Here is a 19,532-nt window from a genome sequence, read left to right as displayed (position 1 = left end):
TGCCGTCTGTATGAACTCGACTTCATTTAACGTTTGGCTAATGTTTGCCCACAGCCTGGTGTTCACAATCCCCATCAACAACAGACTATGATGATAACCTCAGCCCCCCCTCCCCACCGGACGGCCCGTGACCAGCAGTATGAGGGGGCCATCAACAAGGTGTCCATCCAGCAGTACCAGTCGCCTCTGCCCATGCCCATCACCACCACCAGCCCCCGGCCTCAGAGCGCCCGCTGCTTCATCCAGACTAAAGGCCAGAAGAGCATGGACGGCTTTCCAGAGCAGGTACAGATCATCTCTCAGAATAAATTGAAATAAAATGCAAAGAAAGAAGACCAATTAAGATTTCTAACCTGATCTCATGACAAAAACGTACCTCTGGGAACCTTTTCGCAAGATGCGAAATGCGTACCAATAAGTACATATCACTGCAGTTTCCAACAGAAATGAACTCTATACACTCTTAAATATAAAGGTGCTTCCAGATGCTATAGAAGAAACTTTTTTTTGTCTAAAAGTTTCTATAAAGAACCTTTAACATCTGATTATAAAAAGGTAAGAAAGAACCTTTAAAGAACCTTTTTGGAACATAAATGGTTCTTCGAAACGAACATGGCAGTATGTATTTAGCGTCTTGTAAAAAAAAGTTCCCACAGGTACATTTTCGTCATGAGATCAGGTTGGAAGATTCATATTGCGAATATGAAATATCAGTTCAGTGTTAACTCTGAATCTTTTACTTTTTATGACTAAGGCTTTATCTACTTTGATTCGGATACATCTGAAAATGGCATTTTCCATTTCGAAACACTCTGTGTCCACACTCATTTTCCAGAAGTTGCTTGTCCACACTGGAATATCAGAAAATGCTTAAATCATCTTATTGTGTACATGTAAATTATAATAAAAGCTAAAATAAGCAGTAAAATTATGTTATAATAAGCAGTAAAATTATGAGAGACCAGACATAATAAAGTTCTTAGAACTGTTATTTTGACAGTTTTATTTTATAAATACCCAAGGTCAAGGTTGCACTCAACATCGCTATTACATGTCTGAAATTTTAAAAGCCCATTTCAGCCACAAAATAAAAATAAAAAAGGTAATTGCGACTTTTCACAATTATGAGAATAAAGAAACTCAAAATTCTGACCTTTTTCTCAGAGTTCAAAGTTTATATCTTACAATTCAGGTTTTTTTTTTCTGACATTAAATGAAAATAAATAAGGTAACTGTGACCCTTTGTCACAATTATGACAATTTTCTAACAATTTTCTTCTCAGAATTGTACATTTATATCTCTCAATTCTGACTATTTTCTCAGCTTGTACAACCATAGATATTTTCAGTACAATACAGTGGTTTGCAGTGGTGTTCTGAAATGAGGCAGTAAAGTTTTTCTTTTCAAATCAAATGTGCCTATGGAAGCCCGTTTCTGCCACTGAATAAAAACAAAGGAAACGTTATTGCGACTTATCTCACAATTCTGACTTCTTTTCTCAGAATTGCGTGATGCAAACTCACAGTTGTGAGTTATAAAGTCAGAATTTTGAGATATAAACTCACAATTCTGAGAAATAAAGTTGCAATTGCATGATATAGACTTGCAACTGCGAGCTATTAAATCAGAATTGTGAGAATTCTGTGAAAATATTAGTCTTTTTTCTTCTCAGAACTGGACTTTATAACTTGCAATTGCGAGTATATCTCACAGTTCTGAGAAAAAAGTCTGAATTACGAAATACTAAGTCGCAACTGCGAGAAAACTTTCCCAGAACTGCGTGATACAAACTCACAATTCTGAGAAAAAAGTCAGAATTGCAAGATACAAACTCGCATTTGCGAGAAAAAAAATGATATAAACTCACAATTCTGACTTTATTTTTCGCAATTGTGTTTATATCCCACAATTCTGACTTCATATATTGCACTTCTGACTTTATAACTTGCAACTGTGCATTTATATCTCAGTTCTGAGAAGAAGAGTTCAAAGTTTATATCTTACAATTTTTTTTTCCTGACATAAAATAAAAATAAAAGGTAACTGTGATCCTTTATCACAATTATGACAATTTTTTAACCATTTTTTTCTCAGAATAGTACATTCTGACTTTTTTCTCAGCTTGTACAACCAATAACCTCACAATAATTGCGAGTTTTTAATGACACAATTCGGAGAAAAAAGTCAGAATTGTGAGATAAAAAGTCACAATTAACTTTTTATTTTTTATTCAGTGGTGGAAACAGGCTTCCATATGTCCCAGACACATTTTTTGTTGATAAACATTACTTACGCTATCGTAGAGAGAGGGGGAAATAATCTGTTTTAGATTTTTACATTAACAATATAATCAATATTCTGTTATTAAAGCCAAGTATGAATCTCATCAAGTTAGTCTTAAGCATTTTACATTTATTCCAAAATAATAACTCAAGGTAGTAACAATTTAAACAATATATTTTATTTCTGAACTTATGTTCAGCTATTCTTTTTAATAGTTAACTTGAAAATATTTTTGAATTTGTCAGATCATCAGTCATCCAAACTCGGTAAATATTGTTCACAGGAACTGAGATTTACCTTAAATTTCACCAGGGTGATTACACTCTAAAAACGCCACAGATCATGTTTTCAGGCCATTTCAAGTGTTATTTTGACAAAACTAACTGGATATATCTAAGTGTGTGAGTTGTTTACTTTACTTTTTTAAACTAGTCTTCTTCCCATTAAATTTTATTGTTCATTCAGAACGTGAAGCGCGAACACAAAAGGCAAGATTTATCGCATAAACCAATCACAGCGGAACACAACCAGTCTTTTCCAATCATATTGCGACGTCTTACATGACTTTCCTCCATTTATTCTCAATTAGGGGTCTGTTAAAACTCAATGGGCTCAGGGGAGGCAAGAAAGACGAAATTGCACGATATTTCTTTAGAAAAAAACAAGTGATTTATATACTTTTTAAAGGTCCCATATTGTCAAAATCGAAATTTCCTGGCTTTTTTCAACTGAGGTCTAGGGGCTATGTAACTACCATATGAGTTTCAAAACAGTCAATCCACAGTAAACTGCACACAGCCTGCTTAAAGTAGCCGTTTCTTTTCACGAGCCGCTGTGACTTCCGTAAAAATGTGACGTCCGATCTACTCACCGCCTTCAGTCACCACCCCAAGCACCAACCATCGTCCCACCCTCCTTTGGTCAAACCCCGACAACATCGCGTCCATTCCATTGCTAAGCAACAACAACACCGAAAACAAGTAGAGAAAACCCTGTTCAGAAAATACACGGATAATGTGTCCCATGATTTGTTCCGGAATTGTTTAATTTGGTTCATTCACAGTAGTTTTCCGGAATCTGCATGCTTTACACACAACCCATAAAGACATGTGACATTTGGATGTGAGATGTAATGCGACGCATACATTTCACGAAACTTAAACTAACCTGAACAATCTGTGCTTCAGCGCTGATAGTGAGCATCTCCCTGATCGCTGCTTCATTCCACTTTGCATGTATTTTTTCCGTCGTGAAGAGTCGCAGGGTAACGTGCATCATCACTACAACACTGCCTTTATGGCATTTGGTTCTGGCTTTTGTTCACACAGCGCTCGTTCCCGTCATTTTCCGGAATCAGTGCGCATTGTGAAAGGGGCTTTACTAAAGCAACAGTTACGTAGCTACTGCATTCGGTGTTTGAAAAAGAAAAAAACATTAATGATCATTCTGAAATATCCTGTTGAGTACCACCAAGCAACAGCAGGCTAGGCTCTGGGCTAGGTTACAGCATACATGACCCTAGTTACCTGTGGTTGGCCTGGCCATGCATCATTTAGAAAACAACAGGCCAATCAGAAGAGAGGCTCATGAATATTAATTAGATGGGCCAAAATCGACCTGTTCTTGACAGAGCTCCTAAAAAAGGAGCTGTAAAAATACATTGAGATGGATTTTGGCACTTATACCGCAAATATATATTCTTAAGGACATCAACAACTAAAATAAACCTCCAGAAATGTGTACAATATGGGACCTTTAATGTTAAATTTGGTCATATTTGGTATTTTAGCACTACAATTTTTTTCTCATCCAATATTTTAAGGAGGCACTGCCTCCCTTGCCTCCTCAGAGAAAACGGCCCTGTTACAATGTGTCCTGATGAATGTAGACGTACCCTTAAACCTGAAATTCTGTCTGTTGTTGACAGCTCTGTGTGAGGATCGAGAAGAACCCTGGCCTTGGTTTCAGCATCTCAGGGGGAATCAGTGGACAGGGGAACCCCTTCAAGCCCTCGGACATGGTAAGACCATTTCACTCTCGGTTTTAAAGGACAGAGCATAATGTAATATGCTAATTTCAGCATTTCATTCTCAGAAATCGCATTAAAACGATGCTTTATATAGAACAAAATCAAAGCCATCTCTCTTCAGTTAGTAAAGTGTCTCTCTCAGTAGAGTTACCATGGAAACATGCGCTACTGCAATGCACAACCTTGCACACCAGCTGACTGCATTACCTTTTAACCTTTTTATGTCTTGGCAACATTTGCCGATAGTTAAAACTAAAGTGTTTTGTGACTCAAATGTTGCTGAAGTATATGAAAAAAGACACTCTGTTTCCATTACATGTGTAGCTTTATGTTAGGACTGTGTGTTGATATTATACTGCGTTTAGATAGAAATTGTCAATTTGCATGAAAAAGTGTTGTTCTTTTTCTCCTGTAAGGTTTTCAACATAGCATAAAGATTGCTTGTGTTGTGTATTGTTGCTTTGGGATTCTTCTAACAAGCCGAATCCCTGTGAGCCCTGAAGAAATGATGTAAAGTTTGGTGGACTCTCAACATGTGGCGCCAATAATAAGACTTCATATGTGTTGACATGGCGCATACTGATGGGTCCCACATGTAATTTAAATCTGTATGCTTTATAATCTCTGCCTTGATACCAGCACAAAAACACTGTCACTAACAGCTACTCTAAAAAGATTCATCTTTTTACTTGTAAAAGGTAATTATTTTATGATGAAACAAAAGAAAATCTAAATCCAGATTAAAAGGCAAAGATTCTAAACCATAGTCACCATGTGGTTCCTAACCTCATATCACTTTTGACTTATAGGGTATCTTTGTTACTAGGGTACAGCCTGATGGACCTGCCTCCAACGTTCTTCGACCAGGGGACAAAATTCTGAAGGTAACACTGTTCTCCATCACATTGTCCCACAAGTGACAATGCATCTTCCGCCACACTGCCAGTGGAGGGCTTTGCATGTGGCATTAAATGTCCAGTGTGTATGTGTGAGCGTGTGTTTTTGTGTCTCAAACAAGTGAGCATGGACCTCTGTTGTTTTGTTTGTCCAACTTTGACATGCGTTATTGTATCTGATTTAAAAAAAACAGACTGTTATAACATTTTAACCTGCCACATGTCTTGTAAGTCAATTAAATGGCATGAAATTATACATTTTATATTGTAAAATATACATTTGTGAATTTTATTAATCACTTATTACAAAATGAATGTAAAACTGAACTACCTCAACTACCAACTACCTCAATTTACATTTAACTTTGTGATGCAGAATGAATCTGGTCTTGTTAAAATGTAGTAAAATGTATCCCTTCACCTCCCAAAAATTACTAATCTTATTCAATAACAATACTTATAATATAATCATTCTAATATGCTGATTTAGTCCTTAAGAAAGCTTTCTAGGTAACAATTTACAATAAGGTTTGGCAATTTTCTCATTATTTACTCACCCCTCATGTCGTTCCAAACCCATAAGAGCTTTATTCATCTTCAGAAGACAAATTAAGATATTTTTGATGAAATATGAGAGATTTGTGACCCTGCGTAGACAGCAATGTAACTTCATAAAGTTGTCACATGGGCTATTTTAACAATGTCCTTACTAACTTTCTGGGCCTTGAACGTTGCAGTTGTGTTGTTGTCTATGCAGGGTCAGAAAGCTATGATTTCATCAAAAATATCTTAATTTGTGTTCTGAAGATGAATAAAGGTCTTATGGGTTTGGAACAACATGAGGGTGAGTAAATAATGAGAAAATTGCCATTTTTTGTGAACTATTCCTTTAAAATTAGTTTATTTCAGCTTTAACATTAATTAATGCACTATGAACTAACATGAGGGTCAAAGACAAAAAGTGTTTAAGCATAAAACAAGTGTAATACTGCTTTAAATTGTTGTTTTTTCAATAAATATTAAAAAGATTTCTGTTTAATTTAATCGCATTTTTGTTTTTCTGAGCAAAAAATAATGATCATAATTTTTTCTCTAATTTACAGAAGACACCCACTAAAATGTCATTTAGTGTAACAGTCTTTTCAGGCATATTTACAACTAAAATCAATCTATGATATATTAAAAGACAAATTACTTTCACACCAAATACTAATTTTTAAAGTGTGCCACTATCCTAGATTTTGCCAATTTGTCAGTCAGAATTTTTACTCATTTAAAACACAATAAAATGTAATATGCTGCCTTGTTCTATACATTTTATTATGTGCAAGTCAGAATAAGCATACTGTTTGAATTTTGACATATTGTGTTACACTGAATGACAATGTAACATTATTTCAACCAAATATTGGCATTTTATTCTCCAAAAACGTATATGAAACCTTAAAACTTTCTGCTTTCTATGGACATAAAATGACTTTTGTAAATGGACGTTTGTAAATTTGACGTGGACATCGTCTTTGACCCATGAACAAACAATTACCTTATTTTTACTACGGTAATTAACATTAAGAAACATAAAAAGTTTTATTTGCTCATTTTAGCTAGCTAAATCATTTAACTAATAGTAAAGTGTTACCTATTTCTTATAACTATCAGCTGTGCTGCTTAGTATTTTTGTGGAAACTGTGATACATTTTTCTTTGATTAAAAAAAGAATAGCAACTTTTTTCAATTTTTATAACACTGTAAATGTCTTTACTGTGACCTATGATCAATTTAATGCATCCTTACCTATTAATTATTTTGAAAATAAAAGGTAAAATAAATCTTACTAAACTGTAGTAAACCTTTTGATTGGTAATATATATATATATTTTTTTTCCGGAACAGTAATAGGAAACTTTAGTACATTTTCAAAAAAGCACATACTGTATGTGACCCTGGACCACAAAGCCAGTCATAAGTAGCACAGTTATATTTATAGCAATAGCCAAATATACATCGTATGGGTCAAAATGATTTTTCTTTTATGCCAAAAATCATTAGGATATTAAGTAAAGATCATGTTCCATAAAGATATTTCGTAAATTTCATATTGTAAATATATCAAAACTTAATTTTTGATTAGTTTTCATTGCTAAGAACTTTCTCAATACGATTTTCTCAATATTTAGTTTTTTTGCACCCTCAGATTCCAGATTTTAAAATAGTTGTATCTCAACTAAATATTGTCCTATCCTAACAAAGCTTAATTTAGCTTTCAGATGATGTATAAATCTCAATTTTAAAAAAAGTGGACCCTTATGACTGGTTTTGTGGTCCAGGGTCCCATATAAAGTGCCAAACAAACACCTGGCATTGCTGCCTTAAGTTATACAGGGGCAACCCAGCCTCTGTGTGCCTAAAGAACTTGATAGGAAGTTACTGGGCTGTCTCTTGGTTTTGTGTGTTACTGTCAGTGTACGCAACTAGAACGGCCTGCAGAAAGCAGCTCCTTCTCTTTCCACAGATCCAGAGTCTAAAGACCAGCTTCTTTCCACCTTCTCTTTCTTTTACAGCATGAACTTCCGTGTGCATCTTTCTCTCTCTCTCTCTCTTTCTTTTCTCTCCCTCACAGTGTATATCTCTTTATCCTCTTTGAGCTAGGCCTGTTCCCAGCCCTCCTGTGCTGCCGTGCCTGTTCCTGCCCTCCCCTCTCCATCTCCCTCCGTTCTTCCCTTCCTTCCTCCCTCCCTCCATTCTTCCATGCCTCTCCCGGTTCATTTTGTTTACCATGTGCTTCATTCTTGCATTGCAGGCCAACGGACATAGTTTCTTACACATGGAGCATGAAACTGCAGTGTCTCTTCTGAAGAATTTCCCGAAAACTGTGGACTTGGTAATCTTAAGGGAGAGCACAACATAAATATTTTTATAGCTTAAAGACTTCTCGCCCAGATGGAAACACAGGAACTTGTACATCTTCTTTTTATCTAGGAACAATTTTGCCAATTGCTGGACCAATGGCAAATTTCCAGTGCCAAATGTACACTAGAGGACATATCTAAAAACGTTACATATGGCTTACACATTCTACACCAAACATACATTGGTTGAAATCTTTCGTTGATGTTGCTGATATTCTTCTTTATCTCAGCCTGTGGCTGTAAGTGGGTGCATTTTTTTCCTGCTTATTTATATGGCGTATTATTTTGTACCTATTTTTCCTAGCAGCTTTTTGGTTTAATCTTGGAGCATGAAAGCACATCTGCTTTTAAGGACATTTACCCACCATAACACTGCCTCAACTTTGTAAATGCCTTGTGTAAATATATACATTTACAACTCTAATGTGACAAGAGCGTAGAATGTGAATGAAAGACGCATTGATGATTTTCTAACGCATCGATGAGTTTTTGTAAGACATCCTTCTCAAAACGACAATTTAGGGAAATCCAAAAAGCCCCTTTTAATCTTGATAAACGCTAACCTTCTGTATTTGCACAAATCAAATGACAGAAAACAGTCCCCAAGCAATATTTCTTCCATTTTTGTGGTTTTCCTGCAGCACCCTCTATTGGTATTCCCGGATTGTTTCCTAGCCCAGATCAGGGCAGGTCTTCATTCATTTGCAAAGTAAATGTGAATGTGCATTTCCATGTCTTTTTTATTTTTATTTTTTTTAAACACACCTTTGTTTGCTGCCAGGAAAATTCATACACGTTTATTGGCAATGCAGTTTTCTATGTAAAAATGGACTTTCATATCACATACTACAGTTGGAAGTGAAAAAAGAAGGCAAAAAGCTTATTCCAGTTGCTTTGTTGTTGTTCCGCTGCTTTAAGGTTTTTAAATATTTTTTGAAATGGAATAACGAAGGAAATTCCTGTCATAATAAAACGGTCTAGATACAGTGTACACACGTAAGGCTTTACTGATTAGAGCATGCTTTCACTCTTAAACTTGTTTTATTAGGATGCTTATTAGGGGTCGATGTGTTTTGGACAAAGCGTTTTTTTGTTTTTGTTTTTTTTACATAACCATCTTTTTTGGCCTTTTTTTAACTTATTGATTTCAATCATTCGTTGTGATAAACGGTGCCATAATATCCCTCCAAAAAATCCTGGCCATGTTTCAAATGTTGCTAAAAATGTAGCATTTAGAAGGAGAGTTTGAGCCGAAATGCACTCTGAAAGACCCCGGACACAACACCCCCTGCACTTAGCTTCAGAGAAATATTGTTGATTATTAAATAAAGATTATTATGGATGATGCAATTGTTCAAATACTATTGTGAAAGAACATTTGATAATGATTATTTTTACTAAATGTTTTCAAATGGTTTCTAATATATTGATATAATTAGCTATGCTCAAATTGTTAAATTTTATAAAGAACACACAAACCGATGTATGGACAGAGTTCGAATCGCGAGGGAAGGAAACACTAGAAACAAATATGTACAATTCTTTCTAAAGTAATTGTGAATTTGTGTCATAAACATATATATGTATATGAATATACAAATGGTCATTTTTGTATGTGTTTAAAGACCTATTGAATATAAAAGGTAATATATGGTACTATTCAGTCTAATTGCAGTATTGATGTAAATAACTATGAATGGAGACATTTAAATAATTTATTCCAATAGATTGTGAATGTACTTAAAGCTTTCTGCAGTATTAAGACTTACTGAACTTGAATGCCGTTTCATTTTTTGTGCAAAGAGTAATTATATCTAGAAGAAATTATTCAATTTAGTTCAAAAGAATTAGTGACAATTTATCATATCATTTATTTGCACATGCAAGTTTACTCCTTCCAATTTTTTTCTGTATTACCGCAAATATGTAATTGATGACATATATTCTGTGTCTAGAATGCATTTTGCAGATGAGATATGTACATATATTTAAAATACATTTTAGTTAAAAAAAACTCAAATAACAAACCTGTATAAAAAGGAGAAGAACGTCCAATGCTGTTCAGCAAATATTGGAGCCATTTTCGGCTTTGGAGTACAGAATTTTTTCAGTATCTAAGAGGTGTTTTGAATAATGTATCTTTATTGTACAAATAATAAAAATGTCACTATTGTTACTACTGGTCATCTGTGGTCCTTTATAGATGATTAAAAGTCTTTATTTTCACACTGAAAAGCAATTATAAAAAGTCAAACTTGAACACAACATGTTTTTGTTCATTTGGTTGATAAGGTCTTAATTTCATTTCAAGCATGCCAAAGTTCTGTTTATAAAATGTCATTTTTAAGAGTAGAGTGGCAGGAGCTGATTTCTTGTGTCTTCTTGTTTTTATACGGTCAGGGAGAGCAAATAATCAAAGTGTTATGGCACGAGAAGTGATCGTTTATCAGCACCGGTTAAAGTTCCATTAAACGTGAAGATTATGTTGGAATACGACTGCGGAGATACTCAAGGACAGCATCTGTTCCTTTACTGAGGATGGCGGCTCTTGGATTACGGAAAGGATTCCCATCAAGCATTAGAGCCCTGAAGATATAAGATAAATCATAAGATCATCCTTAACAGGCTCAAGGCCTTTGTTGTGTTAATAGAAATCTGATTTTTACAGGTTTGGTTTGAGTTGAAGAGCTTGAATTTTTGTTCTCACTGCCTCAGTTTCATTCAGGTAAAATATGGAGTCTACATACAGTACTAAAGGAGGAAGGAAACATTACACTCACCTCAGACTGGTACAGTTGCCAAGTTCTGGTGGCACCTGCATTATATCATTGTTGGACAGATCCAGAGTAGATAGCCTATTTAGGGTCTTCATTTGGACTGGATCAATGGCTCCAACTTGATTGTTGCTGATTAAAATAGTCTCAAGGGATGAGATGCGGTAAAGCACTTCTGGGAATGACTTGAACCTAAAGAGAAACAGTGATGTGATTTATATTTGTCAAACTAATTTGATATATTTGTTCATTTTACACTACCAGTCAAATGTTTTTGAACAGTAAGATTTTTTATGTTTTTAAAGAAGTCTCTTCTGCTCACCAAACCTGCATTTATTTGATCTGAAGTACAGCAAAAACAGTAAAAAGATAAAACATTTTTTTTTAACTGTTTACTATTTGAATATATTTTAAATTGTTTATTCCTGCGATTTTAAAGCTGAATTTTTAGCATCGTTACTCCAGTCACACGATCCTTTAGAAATCATATTAATATTCTGATTAGATGCTCAGAAAACATGTTAAAAACAGCTGAGAATAAATTTTTTCAGGTTTCTTTGATGAATAGAACTTTCAGAAGAACAGCATTTATCTGAAATAGAAAACTTTTGTAACATTATAAATGTCTTTATCATCTCTTTTGAGTAATTTAAAGCATCCTTGCTAATTAACAGTATTAATTTCCTTAACCCCCCCCCCAAAAAAAAATACTGATTCCAAGCTTTTGAATAGTGTATAGTGAATAATGTTACAAAAGCTTTTTATTTCAGATAAATATTCATCCAAGAATCTTGAAAAAAAAAAAAGTACTCAACCGTTTTAAATATTGAAAACATAAAGTAAAACAAACAAACAAAAAATAATCAGGCAAATCAGCATATTAGAATTATTTCTAAAGGATCATCTGGCACTAAAGGCTGGACTAATGATGCTGATTTAGCTTTGATCACAGGAATAAATTACATTTTAAAATATATTCAAATAGAAAACAGTTATTTTAAATAGTACAAATATTTAAAAGTTTTACTGTTGCGCTGTACACTTTGGATCAAAACAAATTCAGGCTTAGTGAGTAAAAGAGAATTCTTTAAAAACATGAACATTTTGTTTATATTTTTAATTACATTTAAAAAAATATTCAAATAGAAAACAGTTATTTTAAATAGTAAAAATATTTCACAATTTTACTGTTTTGCTGTACTTTGGATCAATGAAATGCAGGCTTGTTGAACAGAAGAGACTTCTTTAAAAAATATGAAAAATTTTACTGTTCAAAAACTTTTGACTGGTAGCGTACATGATGGGGTGAGAGTATAAATGGTAGAACCTACCTATTAAAAGACAAAATAACACTCCGCAGCTTGGTTAGGCCTTCCAACTCCATTGGCAGTGACATCAATAGATTGTTTCTTAAAAAATACAAAACAAAAAAAAGAAAGCCATTAGTTCAGAGACTTTGTTATGGTAAATTATGATACTATGTCACTTTTAAGTGACCTCAGACTCACTTAAAGTAATTTAGTAGAGCACAAAATATCTCAAATAAGCTTAGTCACCTAAAAAAAAAAACAGATATTATGCTAATTTTTCATCTACTATAAAATTACTGTAGTTTTTTCCCCTCTGTGCCATCTTAAAAATTGCACTCTAGCTAAAGGAGTTCAATTTTGAGAAGATGTGGCGAAAAGAATTGTGAACCACTGAAATAGCAGAATAAAATATTTAAATTGGAGCATTAAAAGCACATATATTAAATTAAGGATTACCTGAGATCTATATGCACCAGTTGTTTCAAGTTGGAAAAGTCCACTGGAATGGTTGTTAGCTTGTTAAACCCGAGATTGATGTCTGCTAGGGTGTCCTTCAACTCCATTATTCTGCAGGAAATGAGAAAATAGTTTTAACTAAGCATTATAAGTGTTTAGTAAATCTTTGAAAGGCTTTTAATGAGATAGAATGTCCGTAAGCGAACCTGGGTGGAACTGCCGTCAGCTGATTTTTGCTGAAATTCACGTTGGCCACAGGACTGTCATCAACTGCATCAAACACGTCGTCGGGAATGGAGGCCTCATTTTTCTCACTAATTAAAATGCAAATCTTTAATGTTAAATACACCAAATTTTGCTCTCAAGTCACTTCTGGGGATTTTTTGTTACCTGTAATCTAGTGTTTTCAGAGTTTTGATGGCATGCACATTGATTTTAGCCTGGCTTGGGAGGGTCATTGCTGTTTTTGGCTCTTCTTTTGAGCTCCCATCTGGTTGCTCTACATTTCAAACATGACAAAACCCACAATGATGTTACAAAAGAGAACCCTTGTACTTTTTATAATAAGTGAGGCTGAATCATACTTAGAAACTACACTGTAACAACACTAAATATTTATATCATTATGTACAGTTGTGGCCAAAAGTTGAGAATTACATAAATATTGGAAATTGGAAAAGTTGCTGCTTAAGTTTTTATAATAGCAATTTGCATATACTCCAGAATGTTATGAAGAGTGATCAGATGAATTGCATAGTCCTTCTTTGCCATGAAAATCAACTTAATCCCGAATAAAACTTTCCACTGCATCGTTAAGAAGGCTTCAGGGCGTCCAAGAAAGTCCAGCAAGTGCCAGGATCGTCTCCTAAAGAGGATTCAGCTGTGGGATCGGAGTGCCACCAGTGCAGAGCTTGCTCAGGAATGGCAGCAGGCAGGTGTGAGCGCATCTGCACGCACAGTGAGGCCAAGACTTGTGGAAGATGGCCTGGTGTCAAGAAGGGCAGCAAAGAAGCCACTTCTCTCGGAAAAAAACATCAGGGACAGATTGATCTTCTGCAAAAAGTATGGCGAATGGACTGCTGAGGACTGGGTCAAAGTCATATTCTCCCATGAAGCCTCTTTCCGATTGTTTGGGGCATCTGGAAAAAGGCTTGTCCGGAGAAGAAAAGGTGAGCGCTACCATCAGTCCTGTGTCATGCCAACAGTAAAGCATCCTGAGAACATTCATGTGTGGGGTTGCTTCTCATCCAAGGGAGTGGGCTCACTCACAATTTTGCCCAAAAACACAGCCATGAATAAAGAATGGTACTAAAACACCCTCCAACAGCAACTTCTTCCAACAACCCAACAACAGTTTGGTGAAGAACAATGCATTTTCCAGCGCGATGGAGCACCGTGCCGTAAGGCAAAAGTGATAACTAAGTGGCTCAGGGACCAAAACTTTGACATTTTGGGTCCATGGCCTGGAAACTCCCCAGATCTTAATCCCATTGAGAACTTGTGGTCAATCCTCAAGAGGCGGGTGGACAAACAAAAACCCACTAATTCTGACAAACTCCAAGACGTGATTATGAAAGAATGGGTTGCTATCAGTCAGGATTTGGCCCAGAAGTTGATTGAGAGCATGCCCAGTCGAATTGCAGAGGTCCTGAAAAAGAAGCGCCAACACTGCAAATACTGACTCTTTGCATAAATGTCATGTAACTGTCGATAAAAGCCTTTGAAATGTATGAAGTGCTTGTCATTATATTTCAGTACATCACAGAAACAACTGAAACAAAGATCTAAAAGCAGTTGAGCAGCAAACTTTGTGAAAACTAATATTTGTGTCATTCTCAAAACTTTTGGCCACGACTCTAGACATACCTTGAATTCGGCTTCTGAGATATTTCAGGAGTTCACCAGTTCCTTTCTGCATACAATATATCGTTATATATAACTTTCTGATGCATTTCAGACTTTTCAAGTTTTGTATTTGAGATTACTAAGAACAAAATGAAGACAGGAAAAGCTTGTACAGCTGTGATATGTAAATACTTACAGTTAAGAGGTCTCTGCGGATTGATCTCAGCGGATTGCCCTCCAAAGCCAAAGACTTAAGGTTGGGTAAAGTGCCAAGTCCACACGGCAAACTGTTTTACCAAAAAAACAGACTTATTATGATTTTCTTACTTCTGCAACTGTTTAATTTCTGCAAACAGTTTTAGTGATCGTTGACTTCCATTACATGTACCAAAACCAAAAAACAATTAAACATTTCTCAAAATATCTTTTTTATGTTCCACAGAATTTTTTTGGTCAGTTTTGGGGTGACACGAGGGTGAGTAAACCTAAATCTTTTTTTTTTTTTTTATCTTTTATATATTCACTATCCCTGTAAGACACAAGGTTATTGAACATTGAATGTTTTAGGTCAGCGAACAGATATGGTTGTAAAATCAACTTTTACAAAAATAATTTTTTTTACTTTTAACAAAAATTATTCAACATACCTTCTTTTTTAGATTTAATAAAGAAGGTCATATAGTTTTGTATGGAAGCCCGTTTCTGCCACTGAATTAAAAATAGATAAAAAAAAAAAGGTAATTGCGACTTTCTCACAATCCTGACTTTTTTTCTGTTTACATCTTGCAATTCTGGCTTTTTTTTTCTCATAATTGCATGATACAAACTCACAATTCTGACAATTATATCATTGTGTGATATAAACTTGCAACTGTGAGTTATAACATCATATTTGTGAGATAGAACTTAATAAACAGAAAATAATAAAACAGAATTCTGAGAAATATACTCACAATTCTGAAAAATAAAGTAAGAATTAAAGATATAAACTCGCACTGGCCTGTTATAAAGACAGAATTGTGAGATATAAACAATTCTGAAAAAGAATCTTGTAATTCTGAGAAATACAGTCAGAATTGCAACATATAAAGTTGTAATTTTCATTTTTTTCCCCCAGAATTACATGATATAAACCGACAATTGGGAGATCTAAAGTCAGAATTGCAAGATAAAAACTCACAATTCTGACTTCTTTGCTTCTGTGTCTTGTAATTCAGACATTTTTTTCTCTGAATTCTGACTTTTTTCCTCAGAAATGTGAGATATAAACTCGCAATTACAAGTTCTAAAGTCCAAAAAAAAGACCAATACATTCTCAGAATTAAGAGTTTATATTTCACAATTCTGACTTAATTCGCAATTGCATGTTATAAAAAAAAGTTACAATAACGAGATATAAACTTGCAATTCTAAGAAATAAAGTCAATTGCGAGATATAAATCATGACTGAGAGAAAAAAGTCTGAATTGTCAGAGAAAAATTTGCAATTACCTTTCTTTTATTTTCTATTCAGTGGCGAAAATGGGCTTCCATAGGTTTGGAATGAAATGAGTTAAGTAAATAATTTTCATTTTTAGGCGAACTATCGCTTTAAAACAGGTACTCTACAAGAGAAAATTTTTTAAGCTGTGCTCTCTCATCTTATGGTATAGTGTTTTCTTATATAGTTGATTTTAAATTCTGTACTGCTTACTGAGTTATAAAAAGGGATGATAGCATATAATTTTGTTTCCCAGTGGAACATGATACAAAACACAGCATTATATTTTATATTTTACAGTATACATACAATAACATATGTCCAGCACCTGCTGATGTCATTGTTAGTAAGATCCAGGCGCTCCAAGCCTTGCAGTAGGGTTATTTCTTCAGGAAGATTCTTCACCTTGTTATCTCGGAGCTCCAAGAAACTCAGAGCATTCAAGTGCTTCAAATTGTCTGCCTCCAATTCCTCAATCTGGTTGTTCCCACAATGGAGTTCCTGAATACATATAATCAGCCTTGTGTTAAGAAAATCATAATTTATTCTACTAAATCAGTGGTTGTGGTTTACCTTGAGTGTTTTACAGCAGGGCAGTTTGGGAAGGAAGCGTAACTTGTTGTGTCTTAAGTAAAGCTGCTCAAGGGACTCCATCTGAGCCAGGACTGGAGGAATGCTCTCCATTTGATTCTGGGTACAGTCCAGCATTCTCAGGTCTGTGAGGGTATCAGAAGAAGGATGAGTTCACAGGTTAATCCAAAAACATGATTCACATTTAACCTGCTACTGTCAAAACTCACTTTTCATTTCACTGATGGCAGGAGGGAGACTCTTAAGCTTGTTGCAGGACAAATTTAATTTCACAAGATTTTGCAGGTTCGCCAGGCTTTCTGGAATGTCAATTAGATGATTGTTGGAGAGATCCTTTGAGAGGGAAGAGTAAGAAACTATTAAATATTGGGAATACCTAAGTATACATATTTAACATGACATCTTGCAATCACAGCAACATCTGGATTGTGGGTTTTTAAAAAAGAAAAATTCTTTCAAAAACATTAACATTTATTTTTTAACTGTAGTGCATATATATGTTAAATGAGAATATTATTACTATCTGAGGATCTAGGCTTTCAGAATGGTGTTTGTTGCTGGTCGAGACAAGATCTCAGTCACTTACAAGGTCATCTAAATTAACCAGCTGCCCCAAGTCCTGGGGAATCTGCTCAATCAGATTCTGTTGCAGATGAAGACATCGCAGGTTTGTAAGTCTCCAAAGACCCAAAGGCAATTCCGTCAGTTTGTTGTGACTGAAAAGAGGACATTATGAGGTATTATGACACAAGGTTTACACTCAAAATAGGTAGATACAGTTGAAATAAGAGGGGTCATATAAATATTCGTATATATTATATATATATTTTTTTTTTATTATTGTTTTTTTTTTTTTAGTACTGACCCGAATAAGATATTTCACATAAAAGACTTTTACATATAGTCCACAAGAAAATAAGAAAAGAAAATAATAAGTGAATTTATAAAAATGACCACATTCAATAATTTACATACACTTGATTCTTAATACTGCGTTGTTACCTGAATGATCCACAGCTGTGTTGTTTATGAGTCAGTTTAACTGTGTCAGAAAAATCTTTCAGGTCCCACAAATTCTTTGTTTTTTCAGCATTTTTATGTTATATTTTTTATGTGTATAACCCTTTCCAACAATGACTGCATGATTTTTGAGAACTCAACTCAGCTAGGGGTGAAAACTTTTGACATTTCCCTTTTTTTTTTTTTTTGTGGAAGTGTAATTTTTATTTTTATTTTGCCTAAATATCACTTTTTTATTTAGTACTACGCTTTAGAAGATATAGAAGATACTTACATGCTTCCCAGAAGATAAAATAAGTTCAATTTACCCCCCGGTTCTTATTACATTGTGTTTTCTTCTTTAGCATCAGTGAGCATTTGGACCTTCTGTAATAGTTGTATATGAGTCCCTCAGTTGTCCTCAGTGTGAGAAGATGGATCTCAAAATCGGACAGTTATGGCTGGAAAGGTATTGAATACACAAAAATGCTGAAAAAACAAAGAATTTGATGGGACCTGAAGGATTTCTGAAGTTACCTGAAGGTACCAACACTGTGTATGAAGAATCAAGTGAATGTAAACTTTTGAACGGGGTCATTTTTAAACATTCAACTATTATTTTCTCTTGTGGATTATATGTAAATGTCTTTTATGTGAAATATCTTATTCAACTCAGTACTAAATAAAAAAATAACATGCATTTTGTATGATCCCTCTTATTTTGGTAAAATAATTAACATTTTGCAGATTCTGCAAAGCGTATGTAAACTTTTGACTTGTTGCCTCAATCAGTACCTCAATATGAGCTTCTGTAGTTGCTCTAGATCTCCGATTGAATCTGGCAGTGAGCTTAGCTGATTGTCATGAATCTGGAAAAAAGCAGCACAGAAAGCAGATATATTTATAGAAAAATGTAGAGAATGTGAGAAATTAAATGACTAAGTCACTATGAAAATTTTCAAAAATTACATTTAAAGTTATTTTTTTATATTGTGGATAATATAAAAATGCTACACAATGTAATATAGTAATGTGTGGTGTAAATGAGTAGTTACATTGATTTAAACCATAGGAGAGTAGTCATCCATGTCCCTATATTTATTTATTAAGGAACAGAATAAAAAGTGTTGACATGCCAGGTTTAGTTTGTAAAAACATTCTCAAACAAAATGAGATATACAAAAACCTACATCCAGGACAACCAGGGCAGGAAGGAGTTTAACGTCTTCAGAGAGACTCTGGAGTTTGTTGGACGACAGCAGAAGTTTGGTCAAGTCTGTCTGTTCCCACCACCGATCTGCAGCCCCAAAGGACAAGTTCTGCTGAGATTCCTGAGGTGTGTCTAAGTTAAGCCTCCACACACTCTGAGGAACTGGACACAAATACATTCACAACGGTAAACATTCCATCCCCCAATATTCAACTGTTGCTACAGCTGTTGTTGCTACTGTATGTAACGTTAATAAGATGCCATTCACATTTTTGGACAGAAACCTGAACCAACTCTTTAGCATTTTAATGTATTCTCATGACATTAATAATAAATGTAATATCTACTGTATGACAGCTAGTTTAGAGCCACAAGATGCGGTTTCTATTGCAGTTTTCGTTGTGATGGTGCACCGTCGGATAGTGTTTTCTAGTAGGCTACTGTTACCTTCAGTTAGACCGCGCCCGGATAGATTGAGCTGTCCGCTCTTTCTGGCAGCTTTCAGTAACCCATATGGGACAGGACAGTCTTCCTTCTCCTGTCTGAATCCCGCTCTAGAGTCCACATGCGCTCCTCGTTTGAAACGAGACATGAATGCAAAAATATGAGATTAAAACACCTGTAAACGTGAATGAGGTTGTAGTGTTGTGAAGTAAACGAGTGTAAACTGTAACTATAATAATAAAAGCCCTCCGATTTTTTTAAAATAAAAGTCCCAAGACGAACGTTTTAACAGTGTGACATAAATA

At 34.8% G+C, this 19,532-nt stretch overlaps 2 protein-coding genes across 5 annotated transcripts in view; one reads left to right on the top strand and one right to left on the bottom strand.

The window, feature by feature from the left end:
• lrrc7 (leucine rich repeat containing 7) overlaps window positions 1–10,294 on the top strand; it is a 147,528-nt gene extending 137,234 nt beyond the window's left edge. For 3 of the 4 annotated variants that reach the window (XM_073852395.1, XM_073852396.1, XM_073852394.1), the window contains 4 exons: window positions 55–285; window positions 4,212–4,304; window positions 5,123–5,197; window positions 8,010–10,294. In XM_073852395.1, coding sequence (XP_073708496.1) covers window positions 55–285; window positions 4,212–4,304; window positions 5,123–5,197; window positions 8,010–8,117 — 507 coding nt within the window. In that variant the 3' untranslated portion in view covers window positions 8,118–10,294. The remainder of the gene's footprint in view (window positions 1–54; window positions 286–4,211; window positions 4,305–5,122; window positions 5,198–8,009) is intronic. The other variant, XM_073852397.1, reaches the window with a different exon arrangement.
• A 17-nt stretch (window positions 10,295–10,311) lies between these two features.
• lrrc40 (leucine rich repeat containing 40) lies at window positions 10,312–19,438 on the bottom strand. The gene is made up of 15 exons (XM_073852398.1): window positions 19,231–19,438; window positions 18,764–18,945; window positions 18,369–18,442; window positions 17,161–17,290; window positions 16,784–16,907; window positions 16,557–16,699; window positions 16,312–16,484; window positions 14,700–14,790; window positions 14,525–14,570; window positions 13,049–13,157; window positions 12,865–12,972; window positions 12,659–12,769; window positions 12,224–12,301; window positions 10,899–11,084; window positions 10,312–10,704 (listed from the first exon to the last, which is right to left on the bottom strand). The coding sequence occupies exons 1-15, from the start codon at window positions 19,373–19,375 to the stop codon at window positions 10,599–10,601; spliced, it is 1,806 nt and encodes a 601-aa protein (XP_073708499.1). The 5' UTR covers window positions 19,376–19,438; the 3' UTR covers window positions 10,312–10,598.
• Window positions 19,439–19,532: the final 94 nt, after the last annotated feature.

The sequence above is a fragment of the Garra rufa genome, chromosome 12 (assembly GCF_049309525.1).
Source record: "Garra rufa chromosome 12, GarRuf1.0, whole genome shotgun sequence".
Lineage (NCBI taxonomy): Eukaryota > Metazoa > Chordata > Actinopteri > Cypriniformes > Cyprinidae > Garra > Garra rufa.
Note: the sequence above shows the minus strand (reverse complement) of the source record. Positions and strands in the feature narration are given on the sequence as shown.

Bases quoted from the DNA above. Each gene is read 5' to 3' on its own strand.
- lrrc40 (XM_073852398.1), bottom strand. From the start codon at position 19,375: ATGTCTCGTTTCAAACGAGGAGCGCATGTGGACTCTAGAGCGGGATTC. The intron at 18,946-19,230 runs GTAACAGTAGCC...ATTTGTGTCCAG, and splicing joins CGGGCGCGGTCTAACTGAAG to TTCCTCAGAGTGTGTGGAGG. The intron at 10,705-10,898 runs GTGAGTGTAATG...TTATATCTTCAG, and splicing joins GGCAACTGTACCAGTCTGAG to GGCTCTAATGCTTGATGGGA.